The sequence below is a fragment of the Limulus polyphemus genome, unplaced genomic scaffold (assembly GCF_000517525.1).
Source record: "Limulus polyphemus unplaced genomic scaffold, Limulus_polyphemus-2.1.2 Scaffold2128, whole genome shotgun sequence".
Taxonomy (NCBI): domain Eukaryota; kingdom Metazoa; phylum Arthropoda; class Merostomata; order Xiphosura; family Limulidae; genus Limulus; species Limulus polyphemus.
The window spans coordinates 32487-49274 of record NW_013667738.1 but is presented as its reverse complement, the minus strand read 5'-3'; the positions used below and the strand labels follow the sequence as shown (position 1 = coordinate 49274).

General features: G+C 35.6%; 1 protein-coding gene across 5 annotated transcripts in view; it reads right to left on the bottom strand.

Moving 5' to 3' along the window:
* LOC106466031 (tRNA wybutosine-synthesizing protein 4-like) overlaps positions 1-15976 on the bottom strand; it is a 103758-nt gene extending 87782 nt beyond the window's left edge. For 4 of the 5 annotated variants that reach the window (XM_022393990.1, XM_022393992.1, XM_022393989.1 and 1 more), the window contains exons 1-4: positions 15919-15976; positions 13017-13080; positions 10067-10191; positions 7858-7939 (exon numbers count right to left, since the gene is read on the bottom strand). In XM_022393990.1, the coding sequence (XP_022249698.1) occupies positions 7858-7939; positions 10067-10191; positions 13017-13043 (234 nt within the window). In that variant the 5' untranslated portion in view covers positions 13044-13080; positions 15919-15976. Of the gene's footprint in view, positions 1-7857; positions 7940-10066; positions 10192-13016; positions 13081-15918 lie in introns of those variants that run through there. The other variant, XM_022393993.1, reaches the window with a different exon arrangement.
* Positions 15977-16788: the final 812 nt, after the last annotated feature.

Genomic DNA, 16788 nt, shown 5'->3' with positions numbered 1-16788 from the left:
GGGGGGTGAAAAAAATCCCCGGGTTTTGTTGGGGGAGGGCACAGCAAACGTCTGGGGGGGGGGGGGTGACAAACAATCAAAATTCTCGTCAGGCTGGCCAGGCTCAAAAATGCTCAGTCTCCCTGTGAATAGATGCTGATAAATCCTCTGACAGGTCACCCACATCTGTGGCCTGAAGTATAGCATCAGACAAATGAGATATACACAGAGTAGTAATTACAACTTTAGATTACATGCTTGATACCAAACAAACAAGAGAAAAATTTGCAGAAAACATGGGTAATTAAAGAGAACAAATTCTGGAAATAAAGTAAATTAAATTAAACCACTTTGAGAAGTAATGAGCAAAAAGAAAGGCATCTGAACTCAAGCACTGCCAAACAAGAAGTGATGGTTCAGTAGTGGCACACAGAGGGAGTCACATGCATCTTGTGATAGTAATGCTCTCCTATTGGTGGAGAGATGATGCATGAGACATGTTGGAATATTTGATTCCAATAAGAGGTGTGTAGAAGGCTTGTGGCATGCATTATAAAAAAGTTTGCATATAGAGAGCAACACAAAACTGGAAAAGCTAATCTTGTGAGAAAATGGGAGTATTGGAAGTTACAGTTTTCCTATACTCAAAATGTATTTCTGATAGGTACTTACCTCCCCTCACATATATAGCTATTCTCGTCCAGTGCTGCCCTCTATGTGCAAAAAAAGTTTTGCCTGCAACAAGCCTTGCACTCCCACGTATCCCTATGATCATTGTGGTTCAACTGCATCTCGCATGTATATCATTATATGACAGCCCTCCACTAATAGATGCATGTGATTCTCTCTATTTGACTCTACCAAACTATCAGTTCGTGTTTAGGCAGAAAAAAAAAGCCCTGGTTTTCAGTAGGGAGGAAGGGTTGGAAGTGTTAGAGGAGGTAAGTACCAATCAGAAATACATTTTCAGTAAGGGAAAATTATAACTTCCAATATGGTACATAACTTCCAATCACATATATGGCTAGAATCCCATATTAAACAGGTCAAGTGACCGGTGCAAGGGATAGAAGAACAAACTAGAATTGTGATCCCCATAGTAAAGTATCATATGTGGGAGACCACACCACTTCTGTAAAAGGTATATTCTGCACCCAGTGTGGAAAGAGGTGTCACATACATGGGTAGAAAAAGAGAGGAGCACAACCAAAAGGAAGAGAAAAAACAGTTAGATTGGAATCCGATTCACAGTTTATCATAATGTCAATCCTTTTGAGAAAGACCGTAGATGAAACATCTACAGACAGGAATGTAGGGAACAGTTAAAATGGATGTGCTCCTAGGCAAGGGAACCACGGACTGTATGCAGAAAGTCAACTGTAATCTAAAATCAATCAGTCGCAGGACTATAACCTCCAATCCATGGTAGGGAGAAGGGTCCACACCATCTTCACCTCAAGTTCAGTTGAATGGAAGTATATACTGTGCAAACCGTACTATGAAACAAGCACATATGCACAAATCCAAAACTAACCATACATCTAGGAACATGACATCTGAAAGATGGCAATAAGAGATGTGCCCAAACTCAAACAGACTGGCACTCCACCATGCAATATCATCCTTGGACCACAAAACTCCTTTAGGTAGAGTTCAAGAGATAGGACTGCACAGAAGTCAGAGTGCAATGCCACCCTCTGGGTCCCACTGCATGCAAGTGCATGGCCTGCACTGAAAAATATAACCACTTCACTCTCCATACAGAACCACAAAGAAGCTGGGTGCATCATCAATCTTTGGGACCCACTGCACGGAGTTGGTGATCATGAGGCAAATTGAGTGAGGAAGAGGAAACACAAGCAACATGTGTGAGGTCTTATGTTGACTGGTCCTGCTCTAAATCTAAAACTAGTCACCGGGAACTGACATCCATGTGATGGTAGGATGAGGTATCCAAATTGAAGGGGTGAAATGAAATGTGACAGATCAACTCCAAAGCAACATCATCCTCCAAATAGAACCGCACAAAGGTTAGAGCACTATAGCAGCCTCCAGATTCCACTGCAAGGAAGTGGACTGCATCCATAAATTATAAGCAACCTCAACTCCAGATACAACTGCACAGAAGCCACATGCAACATCAACCTCCAGGACCCACTACTTGGAGGTGGAGTGTATTTATTAGTAGACATGTGCAACATCAACCCCTCGGATAGGACAATACAGAATAAGAGCACATACCAAACTTCCAGCTATTGCCACACAGAAGGGGATCACTCCAACCACACTTTCTGGATAGAACCGTACAGGAGCTGGGTGCAAGATCAGCCCTCAGAGCCCACCGTACAGAGATGGAGCACACGCTTGGAGGACCACATGCCATCTACTCTTGCAAAACACCACTACTCTCTAGTGAATGGATATTTTATTTTTTGTTTATTGTTGTGTGATAACATTCAGGAGGATACCTCTATGATCCACCATCCCACTGACTCAGAACTAGATAGTGACAAGAACTCTCATATATACTCTACTCAAAGAACAAGGGGGGATAAAACACAGTGGAGAGTCCACCAACACCAGTGTCAGTGCAACGGGTGAACAAGAAAACCCTATTTTGAAAGCAGACTGCCCCTGCTTTATTCAATCGAATGGTTAGTAGGGATGAGCAGCTACCCCTTTCTGCTTTACATAGGTAAGTCCATGGGTTAGTATGGTCCAGAATGGGCATATTAATGAAGGAATTATATTGCAAAGAAAAACTTACTAGTGATATTGTGAAACACCCATCTCAACAGCGTGTATCATTGGCCATGGGTATATATATATATATATGTATCTTGTATTTCACGATTTTATCATGGCTGTACAGTGTGAATTTGAGAAATATTAAGTATACCTGGACAGGTAATGATCGCCACAGAGCTGGATCCTTAATGAGAGAAGGAACATGCCACTGAAAGAAATTAAAATATATATAAAAAAAAAGATAACTTACCTAGTCACAGCCTCACCAAAATTTGAAGAATGGTGACAAGTGGAAGACAGTACCCTACAAAAAATAAACAGCTACCCAATGAAGATAGTGGGAGATGAACGTATGAAGTGTTGTCCTCATGCCCAACAGAAGGATTTCCTTCAATGGACGACAGAGGTGAGATGCCAGTGAAAAGGTAAGGTGCCTAATCTGATGTAACAACACCTGGAACAGAGTTCAGGAAGAAAAAGACAAGGATGAATAATCCAATCAAATCAAAAACCAAACCCAATTGGTAAGGGTGGAAGAAGAAAGGTCATAAACAGAAGAATGTAGCCTGGGAAAGAAAAGGTGAGAACAGGAACCACAGAAGGAAGCCATGCAAGCAATGTCATAAAGAAAAGCATGTACAAAACATAGAAGTCCATACAGATCAGACCAAGAATAAAGGTGGGAGATGGAAGGAAGCAATATTGACAAGATGGAAGAATTTCCCTAACAAGCCGCTGACGTTTTGGGGAAGAAAGATCTATTTTGGATAAAGGAGAACATAGGTGGGATGGTACAGAGTGCATGAAACATCCATAGCAAAGATATCAGACTGGTGACACCCACAGGCTAACAGGAGTAGGAAATAAGCCATAAGAGACAATTGAAACAAAGAACAGGAGGACAAAGGTTCAAATGGAGGCAGATTTAGGCAGTAAAGAACCACATAGACATCCCAATCTGGAATGACTGCCCAACAAGGATGTCAATGAAACTGGAAGGAATGGAAGAAAAGGGAGAGGTAAAGACTAAATGGTATCGGGAAAATGGAAGGTGTGGGATGATGCTGCTCAATAATCAGCGATGGATGTGACTGAAGTCCTATGACTGAACAGCCAAGTGAGGAAATCCATAATAAGAGGAACAGTGGGCTGAGAAGGGGAAAAACTCTGACTCAAAGACCAATGGCAGAAAATGTTCCATTTACGCTGATATACCACCATTGAAGGAAAACCTTTTTGCTAAAAGGAAGCTACCTGCCAAGACACTTTGGATCTCCTTGCCAAGTACCTGATAAATGCCAGGCATGAAGACAGAGGGTAGGAAGAGTGGGATGAATTACCAGTGATTGAGGTTGACATAGAAATGATGGAGTGAGAGAAAGAGTCAGGGAGAGGCAGTTTAAAGCCAAAGTAGACGAGGAAACCATGGTTGTGTTAGCAAGTATGGAGCAATCAGAAGGACCTGACACAGAGAGACATGGATGATCAAAATCACCTGGGGAAGAAGTCGGATGAGAGGATAAACATAAAGGTACCATTTGGTCCAATCATGGCTGAAAGCAATGACAGCTAGGTAGAGTTAGGCAGTAAAGAACCACATAGACATCCCAATTTGGAATGACTTCCCAACAAGGATGTCAATGAAACTGGAAGGAATGGAAGAAAAGGGAGAGCTAAAGACTAAACGGTATCGGGATGATATGAATGAGGAACCTGGAGACCAGAAAAGAGGTAATGTGAAATTGAGGAAAGTGGGAGAATAGCCACTGGAAAACCTGATGATTGAGAGATCACTCCATGGGATAAATTCTGTCTAGTCTGGAAAAACAATCCAACATGAGGTTGAAAGCACCCATAACATAGGAAACAAGGGGATGTATCCTAAGTGCGTGGGGGCAAAAAAAGGACTTCCAAGGTGCAATCTCAAAAGGAATGAAAACAGGTGCCCCCTTGGTGATTGATATAAGCCACGCCCCATAGAATTGTTGGAATGGATCATGACAAGTTGAGTCTTTACAAGCGGAAGAAAGTGATCCATATTACATTAGAAGCTCCTAGATCTTGAGATGGTAAGGCCTCTTGGACAAAAACCATTGTCCAGAAGCCTCCAGTTTGTTGACCAAAGCACCCCAACCATGGAGGGAAGCATCTGTGAGGAGATGCAAATTTAGACAAGGTGGAGAAAGTGGACCACCCAATGACATGTGGTCATGTTTAACCATCAATGCAGATCATTGATGAGGGAAAGAGGAAGGATAATGGGATCCCGACCCAGATCTCATTGGTCGTGCAGAGTCCACTTAAGAGACTGCATATGTGTCCATCCCAAGAGGATAAGTGCTTCCACAAAAATCACATCCCCATATACAATAGAACCTTGCAAGCAGGAAATGAGGTATCAGCAAGAGCATGGAGAACTGAAAGCTCCATCAAACGGATTTGAAGAGGCAAAGGTAGTGCCTGAGTGAAGTGGGTGTTAAAAAAACAGTTGGATTAGATATTGGGAAGGTAACAAGAAAAACTTCTCGAACTTTGTAATCCAACCTACTCAAGCTACTTCTGTCAGAAGCAAAGGAGTGTGTTGTAAACCCAAAAAAGGACATATGGAGCTGAACCAAGCCCAAAGGGCAAGGTGCAAAATTGATACACAACCTCTTGGTGGACAAACTGAAGATAGCATCTTGATTGATGAGAAATAGGAATATAGAGATAAGCATTTGAGACACCTACCTTGGTCATTCACAGTCCTAAAGAAAAAAGCCTACCTCAGTATGAGAAAGGAATCCATGGTAAAACAGGGACGATTCAAAAATTGGTTGAGGCAGGAAAAATAGATCACAGGACACCAGACTCCAGTTTTCTTGGGTACCACAAACAACCTAGAGTAAAAACCTAAGGAATGATAGCCAACAGGCTTGATAGCTCTCTGTGATAGAAGAGACCATACTGCCTCATACAGATATTGACTAGTTGTATGATCCTGAGGTAACGGAAAGGATATGAGTACTGGATATAACAGGGGAGGGGAAGAAATTGGATGAAAAGTCCTTTGGACAAAACCTTGGATAGTCCATGGATCGGTAGTGAATTCCAACCAAAGGGCAACAAAATTGGCCAAACGAGCCCTATTCAACTAGAACCCACAGGATAGTCATTGGTATTGCTGGCATTGATAAAACCTACATTGAGAAACATGACAAATGGTGGAATCCCTATTGGTAGGAACAGGTAAAGAAAGGGAAGGTGAAGGAAGTGGAACAGTAGCAGAGGATTGCAAGGGTTCAGAATGAGACAAATGAGCAGCCAAAGATGAATGAGTAGAATATTGCATCACAAATTCCACATGTGATTCCAAGTTATCAGGAATGTCCCCCAAAATTGACTGATGGAAAAAAGAGCCATCTGCAGCTTTCAAAGATAACTGCACAGTAACTGAACCTGGGATAAGACAGCCTCCCTCCCGAGAAGCTCCAAACAGCAAAGAAACCACGTGTGAAGGGAGAGAATTAAAGAGGACAATCATCCAAAAGTGGAGGTAATGAGAAAGAATGCATCTCCCAAAAATCTATTAGGAGATCAATGAAATGCCTCAGAAAGGAGTTGTATGGTGGACAAGCACCATAAAGGTAAGACAAAGGCAAGAAAACTGGGCATGGGATAAATGGATAGGATTGTCAGGGTCAGCCTACCCATACAGGCAAAAGTGATCCTAACTGCTGAGAATCAAGAAAAGGGTAATCTACCTGATGGTAAGCCAACATAAAATGATTTGAGACCCATGGAGGGCAAAGGCATGGTAGCACCTGCTTGCAAGTGAGAAACAAAATGTTCAGCATGAACCCTAATGTCAAGAGTAAAGGGAAAAACAAAATATTGTGAGGAAGGGGTGTCATATAATAAGGAAGGAACAAGAATATAAGAAATCAGAGAAACAGATAAAACAGAACATACCTGAGAAGGCTGAGTTAGGGCTAGCAGATTACACAGGAGAAAAAAGGCTGCAAGATCCTCATCATCAAAAACAGGTTTGGCAGATTCAGGAAGAAGTCTAGGAAAAGGAGGTAAAAAATCTCCCAATGAATGAATGAAAGCCAAAAATTCTTCAGTCGAGTTCCCTGATCTGAAGTCTGTGTAACTGTGCTGGAAGTAGGTGATACAATCTCAAAGCAGTAACACGAACTTCAAAATTCATCATGTGATGATGAAGAATTGGAAAAAAAATAGATCAAGAAAGGTAAGTTATCATGAAAATCTACAGAAATAAAAATATTTCCACTTTGTATGAAATAGTAGAGAAAACAATGCTTGAAGCGAGCACAATCAAAAAAATATATGCACTAGAACACTGCCTAACAAGAAGTGATAGTTCAGTAGAATCAAATAGAAGGAGTCACATGCATCAGGATGATGTGTCACACTCCCATTGACAGAGTTGTCACAGGATGATTTGCATGCAAGATGCAGTTGAGCAACAATACTCATTGGGTATGTGGGAGTACAAGGCTTGTGGCATGTGAAAAAGTTTTTTGCATATAGAGAGCAGTATTGAACAAGAATAGCTATATATGTGAGAGGAGGTAAGTACTGTATCAGAAACTAAATTTATCTGCTGTCAAAAATAGTCAATCGTCATTTCCAAATTTTGGAAAATTATCAAATGTTTGTTAGTAAGCTGTAAACAAAGATAAAATAAAAAATTCTATACTAAAAACAATAAAAACTAGTACTGTCTTTTAACAATAAGTACACCAAATAATTATTCTCAGTTTTGATGTTCTATGTTATGGCTCAATGTTTACTGCCGACTACTGATCACAACAACAAGTAGTGTAGTTTATAACATAAAGTACACCAAATACAAATTCTGACTAATTACCACAACAACAGTTAGTGTAATTTTTATAATAGTGAGAACAACAACACTACATTTGGAGGTGATTATAAGTGCATTCTTCTTACACTCACATAGTCAGAAACATTAGTAACCTTGAAACATGTTAGAATTACTTTGGCTAATTTCTCAGAATGTGTGAGTTTCAAGAAAATCCTTATTTGTATATTACATCTAAAAAACGTACATAGAATGTTTGACTAGCTTCCCAGAACTTCTATATTTCAAGAAAATTTTACCTGTATATCAGGAAATCCAAATACTGTTTGGAAGAACTGATGAAACATTCTCTCCATTGCCTTGGCTCTAATATAGTAACCTCTTTAAGAAAAAAAAATGTGGGTGATTTCATTAAGCATAGTATTTTAGAGCTTTAGAAATCATAATAACTCATGTATATACAAAATATAAAGTTTGGTAGGAACTGATTATTCGTTTATACCATATCTATAATACTAGTGATTTGAATATTTTCAGGTAAGGAAAATATTAACTTCTAAAATGCTACTTACCTCTCTGCACCACAGAGAGCCAGAGTCCCACATTGAAAACGATAGAGAGGCCAGTGCTGATCAATTACAAAGATGAGCTCCTTTCTGAAAGCATCAGTAAAGGGTAAAGCCCATGAAGTATGACATCCATGAGGTGAGGGTCAGCACTCAGTGGGAGACCTCTTTCATCTCAAGCAAAGAATGCTCTTCATCTAATGTTACTGTGATATTCATTGTTAGGAGAGGAGATACAGTGAAAGAAAATGTCACAAGAATCTTTTGCATGATGCTAAAGTGGATAGAATGTGAGATTGCTCAATCAGCCATTATCTCACAGGTGGGCAGATGAGGCTAGAGCAATAAGTCAGGCCATTTGATAAGGAAAAATCTCTCTCTCTCACTTTAAGTACTATCCAGACAGAACTTTAGTGATCATGACCTTCCACAGGTTCTTATCCTTTGTTCATTTCAACACTTCTGATTCACTCACATTCATCCATTTACCAAGATTATTCATGTAAGTCAGTATTGGCTTACCTCTATTTTGTTCCCTTTCAATTTTTCCTGGTACAGCTAAATTTTCTAGCTTGTTTTTATCTCATTACATGACCCAGGAACTGGAGTTGTCTTCTTCTAACTGTTTTTATCATATCTCTGTGTGTTTCTGCTCATTCTCAGTTCCTCCAAATTCATCACATGATCTGTCCACAATATCCACAACATTCTTCTGCAAATTCACGTTTCAATTGCTTGTAATTCCCTTCCCAAAGTTAGTAAAATTGTCCACTGCTATATGTCAGAATCAGATATACATAACAAGGTAGCATTCTTAGCTTGGTTTCTATTGATAATTTCTACCTTTTAATAAATGTTCATCTTCTGGATAGCCAGTTATGCTCCACTTGAGTGCCACCCTTCAAAAGATGTTTCTTTTATTCTTGTTGGGTGTCACAGTCACCCTCCCACTGATCATCTCCCAGTTCATAGTGGTGGAGTGGGTTTAGTTGTTGGCCAACTACCTGACCCTCTTTTAGTCACATTTTACAATATGCAGAAAATACAGTGGACCAGAATTCTTGTGCAGCCAAATAGGAGAAATACTTACCATAATAATCAGGTGAAGGAAGAAGCATCCCAGACCTGTGTCTCAAGGCATACAAGCTGGATTAAACCAGCAAGAATGGCTTGGTTCATAGCATAACAGATTTTCCAGTACTACACTACCAGGTAACATTCCAAATGAGGGGTGTCAATTTGGTCTCATACCAATGGGCTAGCACCTCCCAGAGAGAAACTCTCCATACTGACTTCCCTAGTCTGCTAGTCTCTTTGTGTGCAAACTTCATAATCCTGCTTAAATGTCTAAAGGAATTTTTCTAACCAATTTATTGCTTAGTCAGATAAATTACAGTAATTTTGGGACCTTCTATACTATAATTGATATATTTTTTTGATTCTAAAATTCATATTTGAAACCTACATGAATTATTTTTGGAAACCCAAATTCATGATAAAAAAAAATAGTTTTAGTAATGTAAAGATCTTGTGTTGTTTAGATGAACAGTTTATATATGTATATACAGTTTTTTTCATATCCTTATATATTATGTCTGGTATTTATGAATAACTGACAACTTTGGCATTATATATACACAAATATATATATATACATACATACATAATACCATGTTGAATGGTGCTCTGTTAAAGATATTCATACAATGGTAACTCGACATTATTCGGTAAACACTATGAAACATGCTACTTTGATTAATTATAAGCAGCGTTCTTAAAGTATTTTACACCCCAGGCATGAACACTGTGAACCCCACCCAGGTGCACAGGGATAAAGAATGATAAGACATAAAAATTACTACCCTGCTTGTTTATATAATTAAGACAAGTAGTGGTTTAACTAACATTAGTAAATTAGTATTTACATATAAAAGGTTTTCACCGATTGATTAGCGGTGACCGATGTTGATGCTTAGCAGCAAAAAACTTGAGAAACTTGTCACAGAAGTAACCCCTTGATGCCATGGAGAACTTGCTAATGATGCTACTGTCATTAGTTCCTTGTACCTGAAATAATTTGAAATCAAGTTAGAATATCAACTGCAGTATTTTCTATAAAAGATGATGAAAAAAGATGCTTCAGCACTCTCTATCATTCAAACTGGTTGGTTTGGATCTATAGTAGTACATAAACAGGGTAATGTCTGTCCATGCTACATAAACAGTGTATTGTACATTTATAGCACTGAATTAACTCTTTCAGCATGGAGCTCGGAACCTCGGACAGACCATGTAACCATTTTGTGCTTGTTATAGTTTTCATGCTATAACTTTTAAATTCTTAAGTGAATATTAACGAAATTTGGCATATTATCAGTAAACATTATAATGCTTTCATATGCAAAATATCAAACTTTTTTTATTAAGTCTTAAAGTTTGTAAAGCAATGTTTTTCTCATGTCTTTTTTTTATTTTCGCATGTTACCTATCTATCATTTAAAGTAATATTCATTTTATGATTAAAAACACTTTTATGGATCAGAAAATTTTGAAATTTCACATGTGAAATCTTTATAATGTCCAGATAGTTATCAAACATTTCTTAAGAAAAAACTTATAAAAAATATATTTTATCTGTTATTTTCAGTAATTAATCTCTGTACGGGTTCAGTAGATTTCACCAATTTTGCAACCACCATAAATATTTAGACTAAATAGTTTAAATCTCATAATATTATATATTTATTACATTAACCTTTCAGCTGTGCCAGGCTAACAATACAAAAGTTACAATGACATGGCTCATGTGCACTCATGTTACCATATTAAATAACATAAAACTGACCTTTGGTCTGTACAAAGTAACTTATCTTGGCTATGTTTTAGAAGACTAGTATTTTGTAAAATACAGTCACATTTCAATTATTATACATTATATATGTATATAGATTATTGCTATTTTGAAATAAGTTCTTAAAATTATTTTTCTTGAAACATAGAACAGTAACTAAAGAAGTAAAGCAAACAATTACCTCTTCTAGTTATGACCTTTGTACTCAGTTGCTGCTTGACATAGGTTGCTAAGTCTTTAAAAATTTGCACATGGAGTTTAGGAAACAAAATATTTTTTTTTTATGTTTTATATATACATTTGAATAACGAAAAAATCATAAATTACTACAATAATACCATAGAATTACACTGTAATTTATCAAGCTTAGTAACTAAAATGTATTTTAATCTAAAAAAATATGAAATTTAGAGCAGACTAAAGACACACCCTACCTCGTTAAAATATTGATTCAAAAGAAATAAATGGTGCCAAGCCAGTTAAAATGGCTGAGAAAGCCACTAAGGGGATATTCTGAGCTTCCGATTGGTTATTCATGTTATATATAGAAGTAAGTGTATATAAAATAGGGAACATTTTCAAAAATGGAAAGAGGTGAGCGAGGTGCCACTGTGTTTGATTTATTACATGAGCAATATCTTAGTAAGTTGAAAAGATAAAACCTTCTTATTTTATATTCTAGCTTTTCAATATCTGTAATTAAAGTTTCTAATTTGTATGAAACTATAAAACTTAGTATTTTGACTTCACAAACATTTAATATGAACCAGTGCTGCATTCAACATACCATGTGTCACACAAAAATCAATGTTTATCTGTGTTTTTAATATTTACTTTTAAAATAACAGATTGAGTAATGTATAGTTCTAAAATTTGAATTATAATCTACAGTTTGATATCAAACTTATTGATATAAATTCATGAAATAGTAGTTCAATAAAATTTTGAATGCGAGCCAACAAATGAGATGACATGGCCTTTCACCTGTGACCCGTCTCAAAAAGGTAAAGATAATAAAGTTACTAGTAACTATATTAGATAAATACTGTATTGTCTGTCCATACTACATAAACAGTATATTGTATGTTTACACTACTGAATTAATATAAAAAAGTTACAAGTAGCCATATTACATAAACAGTGTATTGTACATTTACACTATTGAATTATAATGACACTATAAATATCCATACTAAATAGACAGTGTATTGTATGTTCATACTATTGAATTAGAATAATAAGATTACAATTAGCCACAGTACATAAATAGTATATTGTACATTTACACTATTGAATTATAATGACACTATAAATATCCATACTAAATAGACAGTGTATTGCATGCTCATACTATTGAATTAGAATAATAAGATTACAATTAGCCACAGTACATAAATAGTATATTGTACATTTAAGCTACTGGAAAAGATTCTAAGAACAGTATACATTTACAATGAAAATTTTTACAGTTAAAATTATATTTCACTCATTTAGCAATAAAGGTTAACTTTTATGTTGCAATTACAATAAGAGAATGTATAACAGCAAAAGTGAGTAAGTAAATATTCAAGTTTTTCTGTTCAAGACAATAATAAGTCACAAAGGGTCAAAAATTGGAAGAATCACAAAATAAAAACCCAAGCACTTTCAAAATGCCTTATTCATCCCTAAAGAACGAAGGTATGATTCACAAAATTACAAGTTTTAAGTAATTTTCTATGCCCAAATACATTAATAAACATATCAGAACAAGCACTGTTCAGAATATTTCTTCAATTATATTATTAAATTATTTACTAAACTCTTGCATCCAGCATTTAATATTACATTAACACCTTAAGCCAATGATCAGAACCCTTGTATTTTAATTATACTACAAGTTAGGTATAAATCTTAACCAAAAAGTGAAAAACCATCAGACCTTAAAATATATAGAAATCTGCTATAAATAAAGCTCATCCAGCTTTTAATAAACTATAACTTTCTCAACCCATTATTGCTCTTTATCTACATGTTTGGAATAAAATATGGGCAAACTCACAGGAAGTTGACTTTTTGTCTTCAACATGGTTGTGCTATTCCACTTTATTTCTCCTTTGAAGTATCTGATAAAAAGAGAAGTATTCAAAACATCAGCAAAAAAATACAATAGCAGACAAAATAAAACTAACTTTTCACTTATAATACTCAAAATTTCAGCAAAGAACATTGCATTTAATACCAAATTCTTCTTCTTAGCATAATATGTTACATTTAAACACACATTTAGAAAGTAATACTTGGAAAAGAAATCAAGAAAACAGTGTAGAAAAATATTGTAATCCTCAAATAAATGATTAAAAATAGGTAACATACGTGATATGAAAAATAGGTATGATAGAAATGTCATGTTCCATATAAACACGAATAAAAGTGAAACTCTAAACATTATCTTCTATTGTGTGTGGAACAAGGAGAGGGGAGATAGATTTTAATAGTTGTATGTCTCTTGGACAAGAAGTTTTTTCATAAATTCCACACCCTTGAAAGTGGTTTTAGTAAGAGGTCAGGGAAGCCAAGCTCAGAGTATTGGCAAAAAAGTTTGATGAGGCAGTTAAGAAGATGAGACTGTACTAAGGGTTCAGTACTTTAGCCTTTGCACTCCAATATTTACATTAATGATATTGAAGTGTAATTAGAATGTTTGCCAATGTTTAAACATTCGGGTATTTCTGACTGTGGTGAAAATGTTAAGGTATTATAGAATGACTTGGGTCAATTGATTAGTTTGACAAATATTAGATTTAAGCCTTTTTAATGATTTTATGGGGCCAAACCACTCAACAATGTATAATTTAGGATCCCGTGCAGTCATATTTATAGCAATCAAAAAAGTTGAATTTGCCCATTTTTAATCACTGTAGGAAGGGTCAGAGCTCACAAAAAAAAGAGCATAAATTTTGAAGTTATTGGTCAATTACTCAGCGATATTTTGACCAATTTACATGAGATTTGGTCCAAAGATACTTTTCTACAGGTCCAACACATTAACAAATAAAAATGATGGACCTGTCCATTCTTAGTAATTCTAAAGTGTCAAGATGCCACAAAAAGCATAATTTGTCTTTTTTGACAATTACTCTGCCATATTTCAACCAATTTACATGGGATTTGGTACAAATATATGTTTTTACAGGTTCCAAGCAGCGATATTACAGTTTTCAGTTTTTCTGATGTCAAAATTGGCCATGTTGAGATTGTGTGGTGGAGACATGTTGCATAAAGCCATAAATATTAACCTCTCTAATTATAATTTAGATCATGTTTAACATAGATATGATATTGCACAATAGCATGACTGAAGAAATTAATATTTGCACATTGGTGGATAAGTCACTCAACCTATCAAAGCAGTGTTTTGCTGCTAGTACTAAAGCTAACAGAATTTCTGAGTGTGTTTATAGATACATTGAGTACAAGTCAATAATTAATTGGGAAAAGGACCCATTTTCAAAATGGGGAAAATTCTAGTGCAAGAAGTTTGAAAATTGGGAAAAATGTATAGTCCAACTATTCATATTTAAATAACAGCTCTATTAATTATAAAACTGATACTCTGTGCTTACTGGCACATATCTAAAACAACAGTCTGGTTATTCTGTATTGTTTATTAACGTATGTACCTAGTCCTGGCCAGGCCCAGGTTTACTAAATGTGTTTGTGGAAGTGATAAAATTTGTGGTTGTTTGAAAGTTTTATTTGTGATTTTTGTTGTATTTTAATAAAAAATTTTATTTGTTTCATCCTGATTGTAGCAGAGTTTTGTTTTATTCCATTACGGTACAACATGTAGTTATGGCAACTGAGTTTAATGTTTTTGTTAATAATTAGAGAAAAGTTGTGATGAAAAATAATCAGCCTTTTAAGAAATATTCTTGATTTGTAATAAAAATGGCCACAATTTGAGGAATGGGACAAGATTCCAGCCCCAATATATATATACACAAACCACTGCAAGTCAAAGACATAATTCTCTCTCTATGCATATCACTAGTTATGAATCACCTGGAATACTGTGTACAGTTTTGGTCTTATCTAAGAAAGGATACTGAATTACTGAAAAAAGGTTCAGAGGAGTTCTACTGGGATGATTCCAGGGATAAAAAAATTATTCTACAAGAACAGTTACAATCTCTCAAATATTTTCTTGAGAAAAGAAGGATAAGAGATAATATTATTGAAGGTTATAAGATTATCCATGGAAGCAATATGACAAGCTAGGTTCCACCTGAAACAACTTTATTTTTTTAATAGGGTCATTGGCTTATTAAATGCGATCTAATCAGAAGTAGTGGATGCCCACACTTTGCAAAAGTTTAAGGGGGAAATTATGATTTCCTGAGATATAAATGTTGGGTTTAAATTTTTACTTTTCTCTAGTGTGTGTGTAAAAGAATTGTCTTGACCTAATGAAAAACTAAATCAAATGCCACTTATGGTTCACATCCTTTGCAAGTTTTATGTTACATTACTTTAAATTATTATGGGAGGAGAGAAATTGTGGATTTTCTTTCTTCACGAATGCAACTTTTATGTTTTACAAAAGGAACGCTCACTTATACTGTTATAGTTATAATGCTAACTCAAGCTTTACTTTCATAACTTTTTATTGGTTGCTTCAGTCAACATGGAATGTTTTTATTACTAATAGAAATACTGTTAATAATATTAACACTGTGTTAGTATTAGTATTACTACTAGTACTATTACTAGTATTACTATTAGGATAAGTTGTAACTAAACACATATGAAAAACACTTTACGTGAATTTCGTTATTTATGTTACTTTGCAAAATTGCATGTTTTCTATTATATCGTTAGATGTAATGGATTTAAAATATCAAATTATATGTAGTTTTGCAATTAATTCAGTAGTGAATTCTGTAAAGTGTAACTTAACTCACCGACATCAAACTATACCACTACCAGTTGTCCTAGAATAATTCCTTATTTTGTTTTGTGGTCTTAATATTGAAAATAATGCAACATTTCGCCCTCTGCTGGACTTGGCATTATTTAACATAACATAATGTTTAAGGACAAAAAGGGACATATTGCTCCATTTCGGCTGTCCCATCCTCTAACCTACGCTAAAACTATCAAATAAATAAATTTAAGAAATAAAATAAAAATCTTAAGGCCAGCCCTTATCATTCATATAGTTATCAAGCTTTCTCTTAAACTCACTTAAATTTACCGCCTCCACAACATCCAAAGGTAACTCATTCCAATGGTCAACAATCCTGTTAGAATAATAAAACTGTCTAAACTGAAGATGACTCCTACCTTACCAACATTTATTTTTTTGTCCTCTACTCCAACTATTTTTGTCATTAAGTATGAAAAAAGATGATGCATCAACACTATCAATTTCCGTTAAAATCTTAAATCTCTCAATCATATCAACTCTCACTCTTCTTTTTTCAAGAGAAAAGAATTTTAAAGGTCTTAATCTCTCATCATATGATAACCCTTCCATCCCACACAACATTTTAGTGATCCTCCTCTAAGCACTTTCCAGCAATTCAATGTCCTTCCTAAGGTAAGAAGCCCAAGACTGAATACAATACTCCAAAAGTGGCCTAACCAGTGGCCTGTACAATGCAAGTATAGACTCTTTCGACTTCTATTCAATATTTCTGTAGATACAACCTAAAATCCTATTTGCCCTACAAATCACTAGTAACAGCACACTACTTGGATGGCTTTAGAGACTGATCAACTCTTACACCAAGATCCCTTTCCTTCATAACACTGTTCAGGTTATTCCCATC